This window comes from Stomoxys calcitrans, chromosome 4, assembly GCF_963082655.1.
Source record: "Stomoxys calcitrans chromosome 4, idStoCalc2.1, whole genome shotgun sequence".
In the NCBI taxonomy this organism is placed as follows: Eukaryota; Metazoa; Arthropoda; class Insecta; order Diptera; family Muscidae; genus Stomoxys; species Stomoxys calcitrans.
In genome coordinates, this window is record NC_081555.1 from 22,753,749 (window position 1) to 22,775,229 (window position 21,481).

Below are 21,481 nucleotides of genomic sequence, written 5' to 3' on the forward strand. Positions count from 1 at the left end.
TCACTTTATAGGAATAATTTCAATATTTTTAATGTTTTGCTGTTTTGAAACAGGGGTTCTTGTTTTCTAGTTGGGCTGATGAAAGCGAGTTTTGTTTATGCCTTGTTGCGCTTCCGAGAGAAAAACAACTTAAAGATTAATGTTTCAAACCTAAGTAGTATTCCAGACTTTACACACCAGTTGTGGGTATGCGGAACACCTTTAACGTTCAACGGATAAGAACTCTAAAAATCGCGGTTCACGAAGTTCTTCCCTTTTCTACCCTTTGATTGGAAACTTTGTTAGTCTAAAGCTAGACAAAGTAGTGTAGAAATCCCCAAAGAATTTTAAGAACACAAAACGGATTTGTCTAATTGTCAACGACAAAACTGTCGATTTATTTAAAAACATTTTAAAGTATTCGTTCTTAATCTCATTTCAGCTAACTTTAAAGAAGTGTCTTTTTTCCAATCCCTCCATTCAACGCCATTGCCTGATGTTGATGTTGTTTTGTAGACTCCAGCTAAATTACTGAAAAAATTGAAACATATTTGTAGTTATTAAAATGCAATTTAATCCTCAATATTGCAAAGGAAAACATACCAGCGATAGCAGTCGAAAAACCACCAACCACTCATCCACTTTTTAGCACAATTAACCGAAGCATAGGTATCATTATCCTGATCAGGAGTTGAAAATTTCATACCCTTATGATGTCCAAGTGAATCACCGGCATCGCCATTGTATGTGCCCAATTCGATCATAGCATATTTCTCCGCCTCATTGCCCACCCTGAAACGATCGTATCTGGCATAGCGTGTTTCATTTTCAAAACTTTGCCATACAACAAGGAGCTCTTTAGGTGTGTCATAAGTGGTTAAGGCATGCAGTTCTTCAAGACCAATGAAAAATTCTCCATCAGGGTTGCCAAAACCAAATTTGTATTCTGTCCAATTTCTATTAAAATCCACTGAACCATTTTGGCGTCGAAGTATAGTTTTCCATTCTTTATCCTGAAGGTCTGAGAAGTAGTTTTCTTGGCTGAAATTAAAGACATGCCTCCTTAATCCGGTTGGCGATGGCGTAGTCGAATGTCGAACAAAAATGGTTTATGGTTGTCGAAGACGTTTACATTTTTGGAATCGCACAAATCGAATTCGACTGTCAAGTTTGACGAAAACTATCTATACACGACTATAATTGCAATTCTGAAATACTTTGCGTCTGTTTGTCGAAAGAGAATGGAACCTAGTTTTATACCCACCACCATAGGATAGGGGGTATATTTAGTCATTCTGTTTGTAACACATCGAAATATCCATTTCCGACCTTACAAAGTATATATATTTCGGATCGTTGTAAAAATCTAAGACGGATCCTTGTAAAAATCTAATCTAAGAAGTTGTAATCACGCTACAGTCTTTAAAAATTGAAATATTGAGTTGAAATTTTGGACAGACTCGTACTTCTTCTATATGGCCCACATCTGACTATATATGTCTATATATCTACATATATATAGACCGATCTGGGGATTTAGAGTCTTAAGCCTATAATAGGTCCATTTATTACCCGATTTTTCTGAAATTTGGCATAGTGAGTTGTATCAAGACTCCCAACATCTGCCCCGAATATGGTTCAGATCGGGCTATACTTAGATATAGCTGCTATAGATACCGATCTTCAACTTTAGGGTCTTAATACCGTAAAAATCGCATTAATTCTCCTATTTTGCTGAAATTTGAAACAGTGATTTGCACTTGGGGCCTCGACATCCGTTCCGAATTTACATATAGCTCCCTTATAACCCGATCTGCCGATTTTGGGTCTTAGGCCTATAACAGACTCATTTATTATCCGACTTCTTCGCTGAAATTTGGCATATTGAGCTATATCAATACTCCCAGCATCTGTCCCGAAAATGGTCCAGACCGCGTTTATTCTCCGATTTTGCTGAAATTTGAAGCAGTGGGCTGCTTTAAGACATCCCACCCAAATAGCTGTCATATAGGTCGATCATCCGAATTAAGGCTTAATCACATGAACGGCGCATTTATTACCCGAATTCGCTGAAATTTCGAACTGTTACTTGTATAGAGTTTCTCAGCACCTGAACGAAATATGATTAAAATCGGAGTAGGGATATAAAGTGAAAATGAAAGGTCAACTTTTCGACTTTTTTCGATTATCAAAAAGCCGATTTTTTACAGAAAAAATGGGCATTGAGACTTTTTCATTATTAACATTCGATTTCAGACGTGTAAAGTCGATTAAACCAATGGATTTGGATTAACCGTTTTTATACCCACCACCATAGGATAGGGGGAAGGGTTAGGTTAGATTAGGTTGAATAGAGGTTGCACCCCATGCCACTATGGACATACACCTAAGCCAGTAATCGGCTTGTTTTGCGCTCTAAAAACTATAAAGTAACCTCTAAAAAGATAATTTTAAGTTGGGAATTGCGTGCGACATTGTGTCTTAGATATGGATTTCAAATTCGTGCTCTAGTCCCAATTACCTTTAGCTTGAGCTCCATTTTGCCATTTTCGGTAAATTTGTACAGTTTGGTGGTGTTTTGGAATCCCCAAACACTTGGCTACAAATGTATTGACATGATTGACATGATGGGTTAATTCAAGTATTTGAGGTGATTTTACGAGGTAAAGTGTTCACTAGATACATGGATCCAAATTTTAAGTCATATTCGTAACCTACTCCCAACTACCTTTCATTTGAGTTCCATTGCACCATTATTGATTAATATTCCCATTGGGAGGGATTTTTGGAAGTGGGGGCATAAACATCAAGCTCAAGTAATGGACTTGATGTTTGGATGTTTGTGTCATATTCTTAATCTACTCCCCAATACCTTTCATTTGAGCCCCATATTGGCATGAACTCCAATAAGTCTGTTTAAAGAAGTTTTAGGGTTGGAGCGGTCCCTTGGGTACTCATGGTACCATAGTACTCAAATACTGTGGACTTTTTGGATATTTTGCTTTTTGATTTAGATCCCCTATAAGTGGGTACCCAGCACCCCTCTTAGTTTTTGCACTGTGGGCTTCAAATGCCAATTATCTCAAATACTGTGGCCTTTTTGGATTGCTTTTTGATTTAGATCATAGACATCAAGAACCCATAAAACGAGCATTTTTCATCCGATTTTGATGAAATTTGAAATTTGGTACCTCTCTAAACTTTTTTGTTGAATATCGTTCATATCGGACAATATTTGGATATAGCTGCCATATAGACCGATCTCTCGAATTAGAGATATTGAGCCCATAAAAGGAGCATTTTTCATTCGATTTAGATAAAATTTGAAACAGTGCGATTCGATAGACCTCTACACTTGTTTGTTGAATATCATCCAGATCGGTTTAGAGGGTACCGGAACTCGCTGTGCCAAATTTCATCGAAATAGGATGAAAAATGCTCCTTTTATAGGCTCATTACACAATATCGGGAGATCGGTATATATGGCAGCTATATCCAAATATAGTCTGATTTGTACCACATTTGACAGGAATTAGTAGTGGTTTAGCAGAACACACTGTGCCAAATTTCATCGAATTCGGGTAATAAATGGATCTTTTATGGCCTCAAACCCTACACCGGGAGATCGGGTGGTCGGTCTAAGGGCAGCTATATCCAAATATAATCCGATCTGAACCGCACTCCACAGAAATGAATAGGGGTCTAGCAGAACTCACTGTGCCAAATTTCATCGAAATCGGATGAAAAATTACCAATTTATGCCTCAAGACTTTAAGTCTGGAGATCGGTCTATATAGCGGCTATATATAACTTAAAACCGATTTTATGAGATCAGAAGTTCAGGTTTATATACGAAGAATTTGAAACCATCAAAAAAATTTTGAAAAATGTTTTTATACCCAAGATATCTGCAAAATTGTAAATATCCAAGCGTTGGGTATTTATCCGGTGGAAACCCATCTCTACATATTTGTGATTGTTTGCATAAAATAGCTGAAGGCTCTAGCTAGGTACAATGTACTTATTGTGCGACAACGAATATATACCTGTCCATTATTAAAACTAGTTGATAATTAACTGTTTCACATACAAATTAGTTTGTTGATTATTTCTTAAAGCATTTATGCCCTCCACCATAGGATGGGGTAAACTTATTTCGTCCATCCGTAAGTAAAAGCTCGAAATATGCGCCCAAGATTCCATAAAGTATATCATGGCTTTTTAAGTCGACCTAGCCATGTCCTTACGTCTGTCTGTCGAATGCACTCTAACTTTCGAAGGAGTAAACCGATCTTGGGTCTTGACTTCTAGAGGGCGCAATTCTTATCCGATTTGGCTGAAATTTTGGAGGTAGTGTTTTTCTATGATTTCTAACAGCCATTATCAGTACGGTCCATTTCGGTCAATAACTTAATATAGCTCATATATATTTGAAAAAGTCATTCAAACAACTTGACAAACGCGATCCATGGTGGAGGGTATATAAGATTCGGCCCGGCCGAATTAAGCACGCTTTTACTTGTTTAATTCTGTGTACTTACAATTTGGTAAGAGCTTCAAACCTGAAATTAAGAAGAAAAGCCGGACTAAGATATGTACATTTGGGTGGGCGATTTGAGCATCTTAAGGGGCCCCTCGGCATTCTGATTCTTGGGATTGTACTGAGCAAAAAAGTCCTCCAGACCATACGTCTACGGTAAACGGCCTCCAGATTTTGACTTGCAGTTTTTTCTCCGACTTTTAGAAGGTTTTTTTTTTTTAATATTTTGGCCTATAACAGCCAAACCATTGTGACTTTAAATCCAATACTAAGACAAAAATTGTAGCCAAGACAATTGTTAAGAACTATTTAGGATCGCATCGCAAAAGCATTGCAACGCTCCTTCAAGCAGTTTTAGACTTGTAAAAGTGCAAAATTTTTTTGTTTAGAATATTGATAAATTGCGATTTTTAGTTGTTTATAGCAATTTATCAATATTTTACCAAAAAATTGCCGCTTTAACAAGGCCAAAACTGCCTAGGTTAAATTTTTTTGTCTTAGTATTCGATCGAAAATCTCAATGGCTTGGCTGTTATAGTCCAAAACATCGAAAAAAAGTGACAAAAGTCTGAGTAAAAATTGCAAATCAAAATCTGGAGGCTCGATTTTCAACGTAGACGTATGGTATAGTGGACTTTTTTGCTTAGTACATTCCCAAGAATCAGAAACGCGAAGGGCCCATTAGGATTTTTTTCCTTCCATACTAATCGCTCCACCTTAATGTGCATTGTTGACTACATATGACTTTTGGTACTGCACCTTATATTGGATTGCCTCAAGTCTTCTTGTAACCGTTTTGTCTCTGTGCCCTCCTCAACTAATCTGTAAAAAAGAAAGTAAATCGATTTTTTTTCTAAATGCTAAATTTTCAATTATTTCAACATTTACTACTAGCCCTGAATATTTTTCCCTCTTGTACATATGGTTTAAATATTGCACTACAGTATAATAACCCCATTACTCATTTCGCATCACGTCTTAATTGTCTCTTAAAAATCTTAACTTTCGAAATCTATAGACCCTTTGAAACATTTTTTATTGCATTTTGTATGTAACTAAAGGGTGATTTTATAGCCATTGTCTTTTGGCAACACTGGATTAAACAGCTCAGCCACATTTCGTGTTTTTATTTCACTGTCAAACATCTTCAGTTTGGTCTATCATTTAACCATGAATCGTCTTACAAACGAACAACGCTTGCAAATTATTGAATTTTATTATCAAAATGCGTGCTCTGTTATGAAAGTTTATCGCGTGCTTCTTCCATTCCATCGACGAAGCTAATTTTTGGCTCAATGGGTACGCAACTAAGCATAATTGCCGATTTTAGAGTGAAGATCCGCCAGAAGCATTGCAAGATCTATCAATGCATCTAGAACAAGTAAAAAGGCGTTAAGTTTGGCCGGGCCGAACTTTGGATACCCACCACCTCGGGTATATATATAAAACCACCTTTCGTCAAAATCCGGTGCAAACCTCATACCTTATGTCCCATAGCAGAAATATGTGGAGGGGCTTACCTAAACTCTTTGTCCCAAATTTCGGCAACATCGGACAATAAATGCGCTTTTTATGGCCCCAAAACCTAAAACCGAAAGATCGGTCTATATGACAGCTATATCCAAATCTGGACTGATCTGTGAGATAATGCAGAAGTATGTCAAGGGGCTTAACTTAACTCACTGTCCGAAATTTCGGCGACATCGGACAATAAATGCGTGTTTTATGGGCTATATGGCAGCTATATCCAAATGTGGACCGATCTGAGCCAAATTGACAGAGGATGTTAAAGGGCCTAATACAACTAACTGTCTCGAATTTCAGCAAAATCGGATAATAAATGTGGCTTTTATAGGCTTAATACCCCAAATCGGAGGATCGGCATGGCATATGGTATATGGCAGCTATATCCAAATCTGGACCGATCTAAACCAAATTGACGGAGGATGTCAAAGGACCTAACACAACTCACTGTCCCAAATTTCAGCAAAATCGGATAATAAATGTAGCTTTTATGGGCCTATGACCCTAAATCGGAGGATCGGTCTATATGGCAGCTATATCCAAATGTGAACCGAGCTGGGCCAAATTGAGGGAGTATGTCGAAAGGTCTAACACAACTCACGGTCTCAAATTTCATCAAAATCGTATAATAAATGTGGCTTTTACGGGCCTTAGACCCTAAATCGGAGGATCGGTCTATATGGCAGCTATATCCAAATCTGGACCAATCTGGGCCAAATTGAAGAAGGATGTTGAAGGGCCTAACAAAACTCTCTGTCCCAAATTTCCTCAAGATCGGATAATATATATGGCTTTTATGGGCCTAAGACCCAAAATCGGTGGATCGGTCTATATGGCAGCTATGTCCAAATCTCGACCGATCAGGGCCAAATTGATGAAGGATGTCGAGGGGCCTAACGCAACTCACAGTCCCAAAGTTCAGCAAAATCCTCCTTAAATTGGAGGATCGGTGTATATGGCAGCTATATCCAAATCTGAACCGATCTGAGCCATATTGACGGAAGATATCGAAGGGCCTAAGACAACTCACTGTCTTAAATTTCAGCAAAATCGGATAATAAATGTGGCTTTCATGGGCCTAAGACCCTAAATTGGAGGATGGGTCTATATGGCAGCTATATCCAAATCTGGACTGATCTAGGCTAAAATGACGGAGGATGACGAAGGGCATAACACAACTCGCTGTCTGAAATTTCAGCAAAATCGGATGATAAATGTGGCTTTTATTGGTCTAAGACCCTAAATCGGCGGATCGGTCTATATAGGGCCAAATCAAGATATAGTCCGATTTAGCCCATCTTCGAACTTAACTTGCTTATAGACAAAAAAGAGTCTGTGCAAAGTTTCAACTCAATATCTCTATTTTTGAAGACTGTAGCATGATTTCAACTGACAGACGAACGGACACGTCTAGATCGTCTTAGATTTTGACGCTGATCAAGAATATATATACTTTATAGGGTCGGAAATAGATATTTCGATGTGTTGCAAACGGAATGACAAAATAAATATACCCCCATCCGTCGGTGGTGGGTATAAAAAGTCACAGTTTGGTGCGGTTTATGGGCTGGTGATATCATTGGATCGTACTTCTTCAAAGATGATGCGAATCGTAACGTAACTGTGAATTGTGAGCGCTATTGTGAGATGATATCCAACTTTTTTTTACCAAAATGCATGTGTTCGACTTGCTTGACATATGGTTTCAACAAGACGGTGCCACAAGCCACACAGCACGCGTAACAATAGAGTTATTGAGAGTTGAATTTGGTGGACATTTTTTTTCACGTTCGGGACCGGTTAATTGGCCGCCTAGATCGTGTGATTAAACGACTTTAGACTATTTTTTGTGGGGCTTTGTTAAAGATCATGTCTATAAAGACAAGCCCGCTTCAGTTGACGCATTGGAAGACAACATTGAAGCATTTATTCGTGAGATATCGGCTGAAATATTAAAAAGAGTATGCCAAAATTGGACTAAGTGCATGGACCAGTTGAGGCGCATTCACGGTCAACATTTGCATGAAATAATCTTCGAACATTGAATTATATGGACCGTACTATCGATTCAAATAAAGATTTTATGCATTTTTATGAATTCTATGTATTTTTTTTTTTTTTTTGAAAATTCTCCTATATTTTTCAAAAAAATCACCCTTTCTTTACTTTTAATATCCATAAATATTTGATAGGGTTATAATAATTTTGCAAAATTGCAAATATTGCCCATGAACATTCCACTAAGGAACAGGGGCAAACTTCTCACATATCAATGAGTGCAGTCCAATTCAAATTTAAGCTCAATGATAAGAAGACTCCTTTTTATAGCCGAATCCGAACGGCGGGCCGCAGTGCGACACTTCTTTGGAGAGAAGTTTTACATAGCATAGTACCTCACAAATGTTGCTAGCATTAGGAGGGGAAAAACACCGCTGAAAATTTTTTCTAATGGTTTTTAGGTCTCACCGGTCTCGCATACTATGTCCCGTACACTAGAAAGAAGACAAGACGGAATGTGCCAACTTCAGAGGAATAAGTCTCCTCTCCATGGCATACAAGATACTCTCGAGCGTACTGTGTGAAAGATTAAAACCTAAAGTTAATGAGATAATTGGGCACAATCAATGTGGCTTTAGACCTGGTAAATCCACCCTGGACCAGATATTCACACTGCGCCAAATTCTGGAAAAGACCCGAGTAGGACAAATCAGCACCTACCATCTCTTTGTCGACTTCAAAGTCGCTTTCGATACTCCTTTACGTTCAAAGGTATTTCAAGCCATACTTGAGTTTGGTATCCCTGCAAAATTAATAAGACTCTGCAGGATGACACTTGCTGATACGCGTTCCTCAGTAAGAATAGGAAAGAATCTCTCGGAAACATTTAATACAGACAGCCTATCGTGTGATCTCTTTAATATCCTGCTGGAGAAGATTATACGAGATGCAGATGTGAATAGATATGGCACACTAGTCACAAGAGAACGCATGCTACTCACCTATGCCGACGACCTCGACATCATAGGTCAGTCACCGGAAATAGTAACTGCTGCCTTTGAAAGAATTGAAAGAGTGTCAGTGAAAATTGGTCTGGCAGTAAATGGAGATAAGACGAAATGGATGGTTTCAACTGCCAAAACACCTTGTACAACCGAGCAGATAAAGAAAATGGAGAAAGTTGGGAACCACAACGTTGAGTTAGTCAGTAATTGTATCTACCTCGGCACCGCCGTAACCGAATCGAATGACACCAGTTTTGAGATAAAGCGAAGAATAATACTGGCAAACATATGCTACTTTGGACTAAGTAAGCAGTTTAGAAACAAGGCCACCTCTCGACAGATGAAGATTACACTATACAAGACACTGATACTACCCATGCTGTTATATGGTTCTGAAGCATGGGAACTTGTGAAAGTAGATGAGGCAGTGCTTGGAGTATTTGAGAGAAAGATTCTTCGTAAAATATATGGACCAGTTTGCGTTAAACGAGCTGTGTGAGCTGTATGACGACGATAGCATAGTTATACGCATCAAAATACAACGGCTGCCTTGGCTAGGTCATGTTGTCAGAATGGATGAAGAAGCTCCAGCAAGGAAGTCTTTTGAAGGCAAACGCGGTGGTACATGCGAACCGGGAAGACCAAAAGCCCGATGGAAGATCAAGAGGTGGGAGACACCTCCCAACTTGGTGTTAGAGATTTTAGAATGAGCGCAGAAGATCGAGGCGCTTGGAACGCTTTTCTACGTTCGGCTAGTGGAACAAATGTTCTGTTAAAGCCAATTCAAGTAAAGTAAAGTAAGTAAGTCTCGCTAGCATTCGAACCCCGGCGTTCAGCGTCATAGGCGGACATGCTAACTTCTGCGCTATGGTGGCCTCCTATAATAATCTAGTAATTCTTTTTTTAACACCGCAAATTGGGAAACTCATACCCTTCGTTTTTTTCCTTTTGATCCCAATAAGCAAAATATTGTACAAAATATTATGGCTATCGGTTATCGATAACTCATACCGAACCGACGTCCAAAGTTGGATATAGAACATTCTGAGGGTTGCTGTTGAGAATTTTAGATCCCACAATGAAATTCGTAAACAAAGTACACATTTATATAGCTTTTATGGTTAAAACGAGAACTACACCCTGTGCCACTACTGCATGCAGTGACTGGTTCGACTAAAAAATTCCTTCTGATTGGGTTTAGCCATCGTCTGCTAGCGTATCCTTTTTGTACGGATAATCAGTCTGTCGTTTTTTTGTGTATACGGTTTTTTTTGTGGATACCAAAAACAAGTGCTGTGAATTTTGGTAAAAATCGGCTCACAGCTAGATACAGCTCCCATATTTATAACGTCCGATTTACACTTATAGCGACTACAAATTTTATACAATGCTCTGTATGTCTCTGTGAAGTAATCCGATCGCCATAATATTTCGCGTTTAGCTTATTGGGATGAAAACGGAAATAAAAAATCAAGGATATGCGTTTCAAACCAAGTACTTTTTGGGGCACCCTAATACATATTCTTGATCGTCTAGTCATTCTAACATCCGCTTGCACCTAGGGCTGCTTCGGCAAAGTTCTTCGAATTTGTGATAAATAACGATTTTTATACCCAACACCGAAGGATGGGGGTATTATATTCATTTTGTCATTCCGTTTGCAATACTTCGAAGCCCCTCGACATACTTCTTCAACTTGGCCCAGATTGGTTCAGATTTGAATATAGCTGCCATCTAGACCGATCTCTCGATTTAAGGTTTTGGGCCCATAAAAGGCGCATTTATTGTTCCATGTCGCCGAATAGACCGATACCTCGATTTAAAGTCTTGGCCTCATAAAAGGCGAACCTATAATCCGATTTCACTCAAATTTGACACAGTGACTTATCGACATCCGTGTCGTATATGGTTCAGATAGGTTTATTTTTAGATATAGCTACTAAAACGATCAATATTTTGTTATACACAATTGAACAATAACTTGTACTTATTAGTATTTGGTCCAAATCGGAATATATTTCGATATAGCTGCTATGGGGCATAAGGTATGAATTTTTCACCGGATTTTGCCGAAAGGTGGTTTACGTATATACCGTGGTTTACGTGGTTTACCTGAGTATACAAGGTTCGGTCCGGCCAAACTTAACGGCTTTTTACTTTTTCCAATATTAATTATGTGATTTTGAGCTTGTTGCTAACGCAATAATTGATCCAACACCGTTTCTGTTTAGATGGACATATTCAGAAGTTATTGGTTGGGATTGTATGTTAAACGACTACGTCCGGGCCGTTTGGTGGTGTATAGAAGATGAATTCTATAGAAATGTTTCACAAAGAGAATTAAGTAGCATTTTACTTACCTTTTCAGGATGGTGTTGATTTTCACAAAGAGATGTTTTATTATGAAATTCTTGTCACCTGGATCATTGAAGTCCTACAAAAAGATTGAAATTAAATTGAATTAAAAACAAATGGCATGGGTAATGTATTGGGTTGCCTAAAAAGTAATTGCGGATTTTTCATATGGTCGGCGTTGACAAATTTTTTCACAGCTTGTGACTCTGTAATGCATTCTTTCTTCTGTCAGTTATCAGCTGTTACTTTTAGCTTGCTTTAGAAAAAAAGTGTAAAAAAAGTATATTTGATTAAAGTTCATTCTAAGTTTTATTAAAAATGCATTTACTTTCTTTTAAAAAATCCGCAATTACTTTTTGGGCAACCCAATAAGTCTATACAAAAGTGGGTTTTTTATAGAGATAGTTGAACCGCTGTTTTCTTGCAATTTACATAGAATGTAGAGTTTGAATCAATGATGGAAAAAGCAAAGCAAAAATTGGTTGACTATATACACATACACTAGAAGTATAAATTGGAGCGGTTTTATAATATGACAGCGGTAACTTAATCGGAGTCAACTTTGATGAGATTTGCCAGAGTTGCAGCCTCTTACGATAACTCAGAGGTTTCCTATTGAATCGAAGATCGAGTTTGGTTTTATGAAATGTTTCAAAATTATAAATTTTCCATTCTCATAACTCGCAAGGAGTTTCCCAATAGACTTCTGTATCCCGACACAAACACACACACTTAAATCAAATATTTTAATGTTATAAAACTTGACTTATTCACTCACTAAGGACTTCTTTGTTTTAGTGTCGTTGGTGCCAAAAACGAAACCAACAGTTATCAGAACAAGCACCAGTGAATGCTTCATTGCTTCGAAAATAAATGATTTTTTGCACACATCTGGTTTCAATATTTATAAGGCGATCAAAAGCAAAATTGTATTATTACCTATGCTTTGTATATGGGCGATTCCATTGTAGCGGGTCTAACATTATTACTGAAATATATGAATATTTCTTCTGAACAAATATATTTAACAGTTTCACTATACCCTACACTACTACTGTGGTACAGGGTATTATAACTTAGTGTATTTGTTTGTAACATCCAGAAGGAAGGGAGGGAGATTTCTGATTCGTCTATGTTAATTTGTATAGAAAGTACGCAAATTTCGTCCGATCGCCTTAAAAATTGGTACAGGCATGTTTTTCGGCCTAGAAACGAAGGAAAACGAAGGAAGGGAAATAGGAAAAAATAGGTTCAGATTTGGATAGAACTTCCCTATATATTCGCTTCCATATATTCCGATTTGGACTTATTGGGTTACCCAAAAAGTAATTGCGGATTTTTTAAAAGAAAGTAAATGCATTTTAAATAAATCTTAGAATGAACTTTAATCAAATATACTTTTTTTACACTTTTTTCTAAAGCAAGCTAAAAGTAACAGCTGATAACTGACAGAAGAAAGAATGCAATTACAGAGTCACAAGCTGTGGAAAATTTGTCAACGCCGACTATATAAAAAATCCGCAATTACTTTTTGGGCAACCCAATATATTGCAATAATATTGTCATTTGTTAACCGATTCCGTTGATATTCGGTAGGAAGGGTTTTCACTTGACCCTCGACATTACTGGTGAATTTCATAGAAATCGGTTCAGATTTATATATAGGTTAGGTTAGGATAATGCCAAGACCTTATCGTATAGACATTCACGTTAGCCAGATTAAGGTCCATTGAGATTCCTTGTCTTCCCTCTTCTCCTTCTGATGAATTCACTTCACAAAACAAATCGTACTTTAACATACTCTCTGGAGCCACCAGATAAAAAAAGCAAACAGCTTGATACCGCGCGGATTTACGCCTCTCAGTTCTTCAAGTGCCTGAATGAAAAAGAATCCGGTATCATGTTTCTACTTTGACATTAAGCATTGACAAAGAAAATGAAAGCTGTCCTCCGAGGTTTCGATCTCAAGACACCACCGACAGATGTCATCATTTCTAATGCCAATACGAGACATATGTTTACTGAACTTATTATGTCCTGTTATAATTCCGATAACCATACTCAGATGTGCCTTTTCCATTGACAACAGACTATCTATAAGTACGTTTACATTTGCCACTTAATCCTGATTTATGTTCTTGTCGAGATTTAGTTCCCATCCCATGGACGGTTTCGTCCATTGTGATACCACAGGAACAGAAGAAGGAAGATGCCCTCCAGTTCCTACCGTTGAACCATCCAGATCGCTTTAAAAAAAACCAATAACTTGCGAATGTTCACATCCGCTAAATCAGACAGGTTATCAAAGAAATGAGAACCTAAAGTGGAACTCCTTGTAACTGCTAGTGCGCGACACACACACAGAAGGTGTTCCATAGTCACTTCTTCTTCGATGTCCTCACAGCTTCTTCAAAGTCGTTGCTGGCAACCTTCAGTCTGTCAACATATTTTCCGATTAGACAGTGACCTGTCATAACGGACCCTATGACTGAGACTTCTGTTCTAGCCAGTGACAGCAAAGCGGTAGACCTTTTCAAGTCTAGATTAGTCCACATAGTTTTGGAATGCTCACAGCCCCCACTTTGTAACTATCTATCATTTGTAGCCCTTCGGGCCTGGTCCTGAAAACTTAGCTTACATGTCGCTAGAGGCATACCCAGAGATGCCAGTATCCCTGGATTGTGTAAAGTAGTTCCTAGTCTCGCAAGCTCGTTCGCTTTACAATTCCCTGGGATATCTCTGTGGCCAGGTACCCAGAACTGGTGAATTTTGAACTCTTCAGCCATCTCGTTGAGAGATCTGCTACAGTGGAGGGCGGTTTTTGTGTTCAGAAATACGTTCTCCAGGAATTTAATGGCTGCCAGGCTGTCTGGGAAGATAAAGTTCCTTAACTCCATGGAAAATTTTTGATAGTGGTGGGTATATATCCAATATTGACACAAAAGCAAGTCTTGCATCCGTTCTCGCAAGAATGTCCGCCTTCTCATTTCCTATGACAACCTTATGTCCGCGAACCCAGCATAAAGGCAGATTATGATTCCTCTGAAGACCTCTCGACAGCGACCTAAAACCTTAGATCTTATACTCGTGCCAACTAAAGACTTCAACGCTGCTTGACTATCGCTGTAGATACGGATGTTAGATCGATCTATACCTCTGGATAGCACAATCTCTGCTGCACTTGTCATCGCAAAAACCTTTGCCTGGAATATGATGAAGTTATCACGTATTCGCAAAGAGCCGTTGATGTCAAGTTCACCGCAATATATGCCACAACCAGTCCCGTTCTCCATCATAGATCAATCTGTAAATATATTAATATCCGTTAACTTATTCGACCCTTTAGCCAATCCGTCAGAGTCGGTATCCTAATGTATAGTCAGCCTTCTACTATTTCGTCCCTACTTGTAAGTCCATCTGCAGTTCTTTTAATGTGCTGTCCAGTATACGGGTATGACTAACTGGAGTTTTCCTAAGCAGGTTAAGCTGTAATAGTCTCAACAGAGTCCTCTCTGCCGATTCCTTTATAAACAAATCGATCGGCTGTATTCCCATCATAACCTCTAGGGACCTTGTCGCAGTAGTGCCCATAGACCCAGTAATGAATCTCAGGGCAACCCTATTAACCCTGTCTAGATGGCGCACATGTGTTGCAAACATGCCAGCCATACCTTAGAACTAGCCTTACCGCCGTCGAATACAGCCAGTGCACCACTTACTTCCTATGAGCTTCTGACAGCAGTAAAGAGCCGCAAAGACTTTTTTACCCGGAAGGCTCTGTTCAAGTTCCACTCCAGTTTAATACCAAGAATAACGCCGAATCGTGGGTTGTTTGAACTTTGGAATACTTCTCTTTCTAGTGAACAAGACCAGTTCCGCCTTCCTAGGATTCACCCTTAGCCCGCAATTCGCGACCCAAGATCGCGTGCACCCAAGAACACTTCTAAGAATGTCCGATATAGTGTCTAAAATTTACACGTAGCGAGAATGACAAGGTAATCTGTATAAGCACACACCTTCACCCCTTTCGCCACCAATCTGAACAGAATCATACAACAACAAGAATCCATAGTATCGGTGAAATGACGCCGCCCTGAGGTGTGCCCCTAGTGGCGTTAAACCTTACTGTCGTCCGACCAATACTGGCCATGATATCTCTATGCGAAAGCATTCTCATTATCCAAGCTATCAAGCTATGATCCACACCTGCACCCCGTAACGCCCGCACATTGTTAAAAGCTCATTCTATATCCAAAAAAGCGGCCAACGTAAATTCCTTATAATCCAGTGTCCTTTCAAGGTGGTGCACCACACTATGCAGAGCAGAGCCCCCTAATCTGCCCTTAATATATGAGTGCTGGCATCCAGAAAAGTATGACCCCCAAGTTTACTCCTTATGTGGAAATCCAAAATTTTCTCCAAAGCTCACAGCCTGGAAAATGTGTCCCGAGCAAATGCAATAGAGTCTCACGAGGGGATTCGGTCCATTCCCAATCCTGCGTCCGCAGATTCCTCGTAAATGGAAAATCTTTGGCCAATAGTTTCTGTAATCTTGAAGTATCCTTTATATTTGAGAGTACCTCGATCAACCTGACAAAGTCCCCCATTTTGACCTTTCACAGTGTCTTCTTATAAATTCTAAACTTATCCTATAAGCTTTCTGAGTTTCCTTAGGTTCCTGTTTCAACAACTCTTGTCCTTCTTCTTCGACCTACTGACCGGACAAGCCGATTTAAAAGCCAACGTCATTTGAAACTTCAGCGATTGAACCTGGAGATCTATACTCTTCACGCCACTAATCCCTATTTGAATATCCTTTACCTTTCTACCAACTGAAGATCTTTACCTTGCCCACCGAGTCCTCCTTTAGATATAGCTCTCATATATAGATATCGCCCGATTTTCACTCCTAGAGCCATTGCAAGCACATTTGTTGACTAATCTTCCCAAAATTTTGTACAGCGATTTTTTCGCCGACTATCATCTGAGAAGTTTGCTCGAAATCGGTTCAGATTTAGATATAGCTACCATATATATGTTCGTCCGATTTTGAGAAATATTGCTGTATAGTGCTCATTTGTTAACCGATTCTCGATTGGCACGAAGGATTTTCTTACGACTTTTAATACTACTGGTGAATTGCATAGAAATCGGTTAACTTCTAAAGTCACAGCAAGCGCCTTTATTGACCAAAATTGAAAAAAAAAGTAAAAGCGTGCTAAGTTCGGCCGGGCGGAATCTTATATACCCTCCACCATGGATCGCATTTGTCGAGTTCTTTTCCCGGCATCTCTTCTTAGGCAAAAAAAGGATATAAGAAAAGAGTTGCTCTGCTATTAAAACGATATCAAGATATGGTCCGGTCCGGACCACAATTAAATTATATGTTGGAGACCTGCGTAAAATGTCAGCCAATACGAATAAGAATTGCGCCCTTTGTGGGCTCAAGAAGTAAAATAGAGAGATCGATTTATATGGGAGCTGTATCGGGCTATATACCTATTCAGACCATAATAAACACGTATGTTAATGGTCATGAGAGAATCCGTCGTACAAAATTTCAGGGAAATCGGATAATAATTGCGACCTCTAGAGGCTCAAGAAGTCAAGACACAAGATCGGTTTATATGGCAGGTATATCAGGTTATGAACCGATTTCAACCATACTTGGCACAGTTGTTGGATATAATAACAAAACACGTCGTGCAAAATTTCATTTCAATCGGATAAGAATTGCGCACTGTAGAGGCTCAACAATTCAACAAGTCAAGACCCAAGATCGGTTTATATGGCAGCTATATCAGGTTATGGACCGATTTGAACCATACTTAGCACAGTTGTTGGATATCATAACAAAACACGTCGTGCAAAATTTCATCCCAATCGGATAAGAATTACGCACTCTAGAGGCTCAAGAAGTCAAGACCCAAGATCGGTTTATATGGCAGCTATATCAGGTTATGAACCGATTTGAACCATACTTGGCACAGTTGTTGGATATCATAACAAAACACGTCGTGCAAAATTTCATCCCAATCGGATAAGAATTGCGCACTCTAGAGGCTCAAGAAGTCAAGACCCAAGATCGGTTTATATGGCAGCTATATCAGGTTATGAACCGTTTTGAACCATACTTGGCACAGTTGTTGGATATCATAACAAAACACGTCGTGCAAAATTTCATCCCAATCGGATAAGAATTGCGCACTCTAGAGGCTCAAGAAGTCAAGACCCAAGATCGGTTTATATGGCAGCTATATCAGGTTATGAACCGATTTAAACCATACTTGGCGCAGTTGTTGGATATCATAACAAAACACGTCGTGCAAAATTTCATCCCAATCGGATAAGAATTGCGCACTCTAGAGGCTCAAGAAGTCAAGACCCAAGATCGGTTTATATGGCAGCTATATCAGGTTATGAACCGATTTGAACCATACTTGGCAGAGTTGTTGGATATCATAACAAAACACGTCGTGCAAAATTTCATCCCAATCGGATAAGAATTGCGCACACTAGAGGCTCAAGAAGTCAAGACCCAAGATCGGTTTATATGGCAGCTTTATCAAAACATGGACCGATATGGCCCATTTACAATACCAACCGACCTACACTAATAAGAAGTATTTGTGCAAAATTTCAAGCGGCTAGCTTTACTCCTTCGGAAGTTAGCGTGCTTTCGACAGACAGACGGACGGACGGACAGACGGACGGACATGGCTAGATCGACATAAAATTTCACGACGATCAAGAATATATATACTTTATGGGGTCTCAGACGAATATTTCGAGTAGTTACAATCAGAATGACGAAATTAGTATACCCCCTATCTTATGGTGGAGGGTATAAAAAGTTGTACAAAGCTTTCCTCGACGACTACAACAATATGTATATAGTTTGGTCGAAATCGGTCCAGATTAAGATATAGGTCCCATTAATATGTATATGGGAGTCGGATTTTGGGCGTCCGATTTTGAGAAATATTGCAATAAATTGCTCATTTGTTAATCATGAAAGGATTCTACCATTTGCGAGAAACAATGATGTCAATCCGACCTATTGTAAGGTAGATTTTCAGCCGGTATTACCTATATGAAAATGCGCATTTTTGGGACTTTTAGAACGAGTTTAATAATTAATTTTTTTTTTACTGAAATCAATGCTTCTACTTCTAAAGGAATTAATTTTTTTGAAATTTATAATTAAAATTTTTTAATAAAAGGGGTAAATTTTTATGGAATTGCCCATATATATTTTTGTATTGTATTGTAGAAAATAAAGACAGTGAGTTGATAAGAAAATCTAGTAGTAGTAGTGAGATATTCATAAATATAGCATTTACCAGCGGAGAGTTCATTCGTCCCACAGAAGCTTTGTTTGTTCACATCCGGCTGTTGAATTCCAGCGATTAAACCATAAATCCTTATAACGCTCCTTAGGTTAGGTTAGGTTTAAGTGGCAGTCTGTCATCAGACTCACTTAGACGGTTTCGTCCATTGTGATACCACAGGAACAGAAGAAGGAAGATGCCCTCCAGTTCCTACCGTTGAACCATCCAGATCGCTTTAAAAAGACCAATAACTTGCGAATGTTCACATCCGCTAAATCAGACAGGTTATCAAAGAAATGAGAACCTAAAGTGGAACTCCTTGTAACTGCTAGTGCGCGACACACACACAGAAGGTGTTCCATAGTCACTTCTTCTTCGATGTCCTCACAGCTTCTTCAAAGTCGTTGCTGGCAACCTTCAGTCTGTCAACATATTTTCCGATTAGACAGTGACCTGTCACAACGGACCCTATGACTGAGACTTCTGTTCTAGCCAGTGACAGCAAAGCGGTAGACCTTTTCAAGTCTAGATTAGTCCACATAGTTTTGGAATGCTCACAGCCCCCACTTTGTAACTATCTATCATTTGTTGCCCTTCGGGCCTGGTCCTGAAAACTTAGCTTACATGTCGCTAGAGGCATACCCACAGATGTCAGTATCCCTGGATTGTGTAAAGTAGTTCCTAGTCTCGCAAGCTCGTTCGCTTTACAATTCCCTGGGATATCTCTGTGGCCAGGTACCCAGAACTGGTGAATTTTGAACTCTTCAGCCATCTCGTTGAGAGATCTGCTACAGTGGAGGGCGGTTTTTGTGTTCAGAAATACGTTCTCCAGGAATTTAATGGCTGCCAGGCTGTCTGGGAAGATAAAGTTCCTTAACTCCATGGAAAATTTTTGATAGTGGTGGGTATATATCCAATATTGACACAAAAGCAAGTCTTGCATCCGTTCTCGCAAGAATGTCCGCCTTCTCATTTCCTATGACAACCTTATGTCCGCGAACCCAGCATAAAGGCAGATTATGATTCCTCTGAAGACCTCTCGACAGCGACCTAAAACCTTAGATCTTATACTCGTGCCAACTAAAGACTTCAACGCTGCTTGACTATCGCTGTAGATACGGATGTTAGATCGATCTATACCTCTGGATAGTACAATCTCTGCTGCACTTGTCATCGCAAAAACCTTTGCCTGGAATATGATGAAGTTATCACGTATTCGCAAAGAGCCGTTGATGTCAAGTTCACCGCAATATATGCCACAACCAGTCCCGTTCTCCATCATAGATCAATCTGTAAATATATTAATATCCGTTAACTTATTCGACCCTTTAGCCAATCCGTCAGAGTCGGTATCCTAATGTATAGTCAGCCTTCTACTATTTCGTCCCTACTTGTAAGTCCATCTGCAGTTCTTTTAATGTGCTGTCCAGTATACGGGTATGACTAACTGGAGTTTTCCTAAGCAGGTTAAGCTGTAATAGTATCAACAGAGTCCTCTCTGCCGATTCCTTTATAAACAAATCGATCGGCTGTATTCCCATCATAACCTCTAGGGACCTTGTCGCAGTAGTGCCCATAGACCCAGTAATGAATCTCAGGGCAACCCTATTAACCCTGTCTAGATGGCGCACATGTGTTGCAAACATGCCAGCCATACCTTAGAACTAGCCTTACCGCCGTCGAATACAGCCAGTGCACCACTTACTTCCTATGAGCTTCTGACAGCAGTAAAGAGCCGCAAAGACTTTTTTACCCGGAAGGCTCTGTTCAAGTTCCACTCCAATTTAATATCAAGAATAACGCCGAATCGTGGGTTGTTTGAACTTTGGAATACTTCTCTTTCTAGTGAACAAGACCAGTTCCGCCTTCCTAGGATTCACCCTTAGCCCGCAATTCGCGACCCAAGATCGCGTGCACCCAAGAACGCTTCTAAGAATGTCCGATATAGTGTCTAAAATTTACACGTAGCGAGAATGACAAGGTAATCTGTATAAGCACACACCTTCACCCCTTTCGCCACCAATCTGAACAGAATCATACAACAACAAGAATCCATAGTATCGGTGAAATGACGCCGCCCTGAGGTGTGCCCCTAGTGGCGTTAAACCTTACTGTCGTCCGACCAATACTGGCCATGATATCTCTATGCGAAAGCATTCTCATTATCCAAGCTATCAAGCTATGATCCACACCTGCACCCCGTAACGCCCGCACATTGTTAAAAGCTCATTCTATATCCAAAAAAGCGGCCAACGTAAATTCCTTATAATCCAGTGTCCTCTCAAGGTGGTGCACCACACTATGCAGAGCAGAGCCCCCTAATCTGCCCTTAATATATGAGTGCTGGCATCCAGAAAAGTATGACCCCCAAGTTTACTCCTTATGTGGAAATCCAAAATTTTCTCCAAAGCTCACAGCCTGGAAAATGTGTCCCGAGCAAATGCAATAGAGTCTCACGAGGGGATTCGGTCCATTCCCAATCCTGCGTCCGCAGATTCCTCGTAAATGGAGAATCGTTGGCCAATAGTTTCTGTAATCTTGAAGTATCCTTTATATTTGAGAGTACCTCGATCAACCTGACAAAGTCCCCCATTTTGACCTTTCACAGTGTCTTCTTATAAATTCTAAACTTATCCTTATAAGCTTTCTGAGTTTCCTTAGGTTCCTGTTTCAACAACTCTTGTCCTTCTTCTTCGACCTACTGACCGGACAAGCCGATTTAAAAGCCAACGTCATTTGAAACTTCAGCG

At 39.5% G+C, this 21,481-nt stretch overlaps 1 protein-coding gene across 1 annotated transcript; it reads right to left on the bottom strand.

Moving 5' to 3' along the window:
- Positions 1–350: 350 nt before the first annotated feature.
- LOC106085170 (ficolin-2-like) lies at positions 351–12,259 on the bottom strand. The gene is made up of 6 exons (XM_059366768.1): positions 12,179–12,259; positions 11,406–11,479; positions 5,279–5,341; positions 4,521–4,541; positions 583–1,020; positions 351–510 (listed from the first exon to the last, which is right to left on the bottom strand). The coding sequence occupies exons 1-6, from the start codon at positions 12,257–12,259 to the stop codon at positions 381–383; spliced, it is 807 nt and encodes a 268-aa protein (XP_059222751.1). The 3' UTR covers positions 351–380.
- Positions 12,260–21,481: the final 9,222 nt, after the last annotated feature.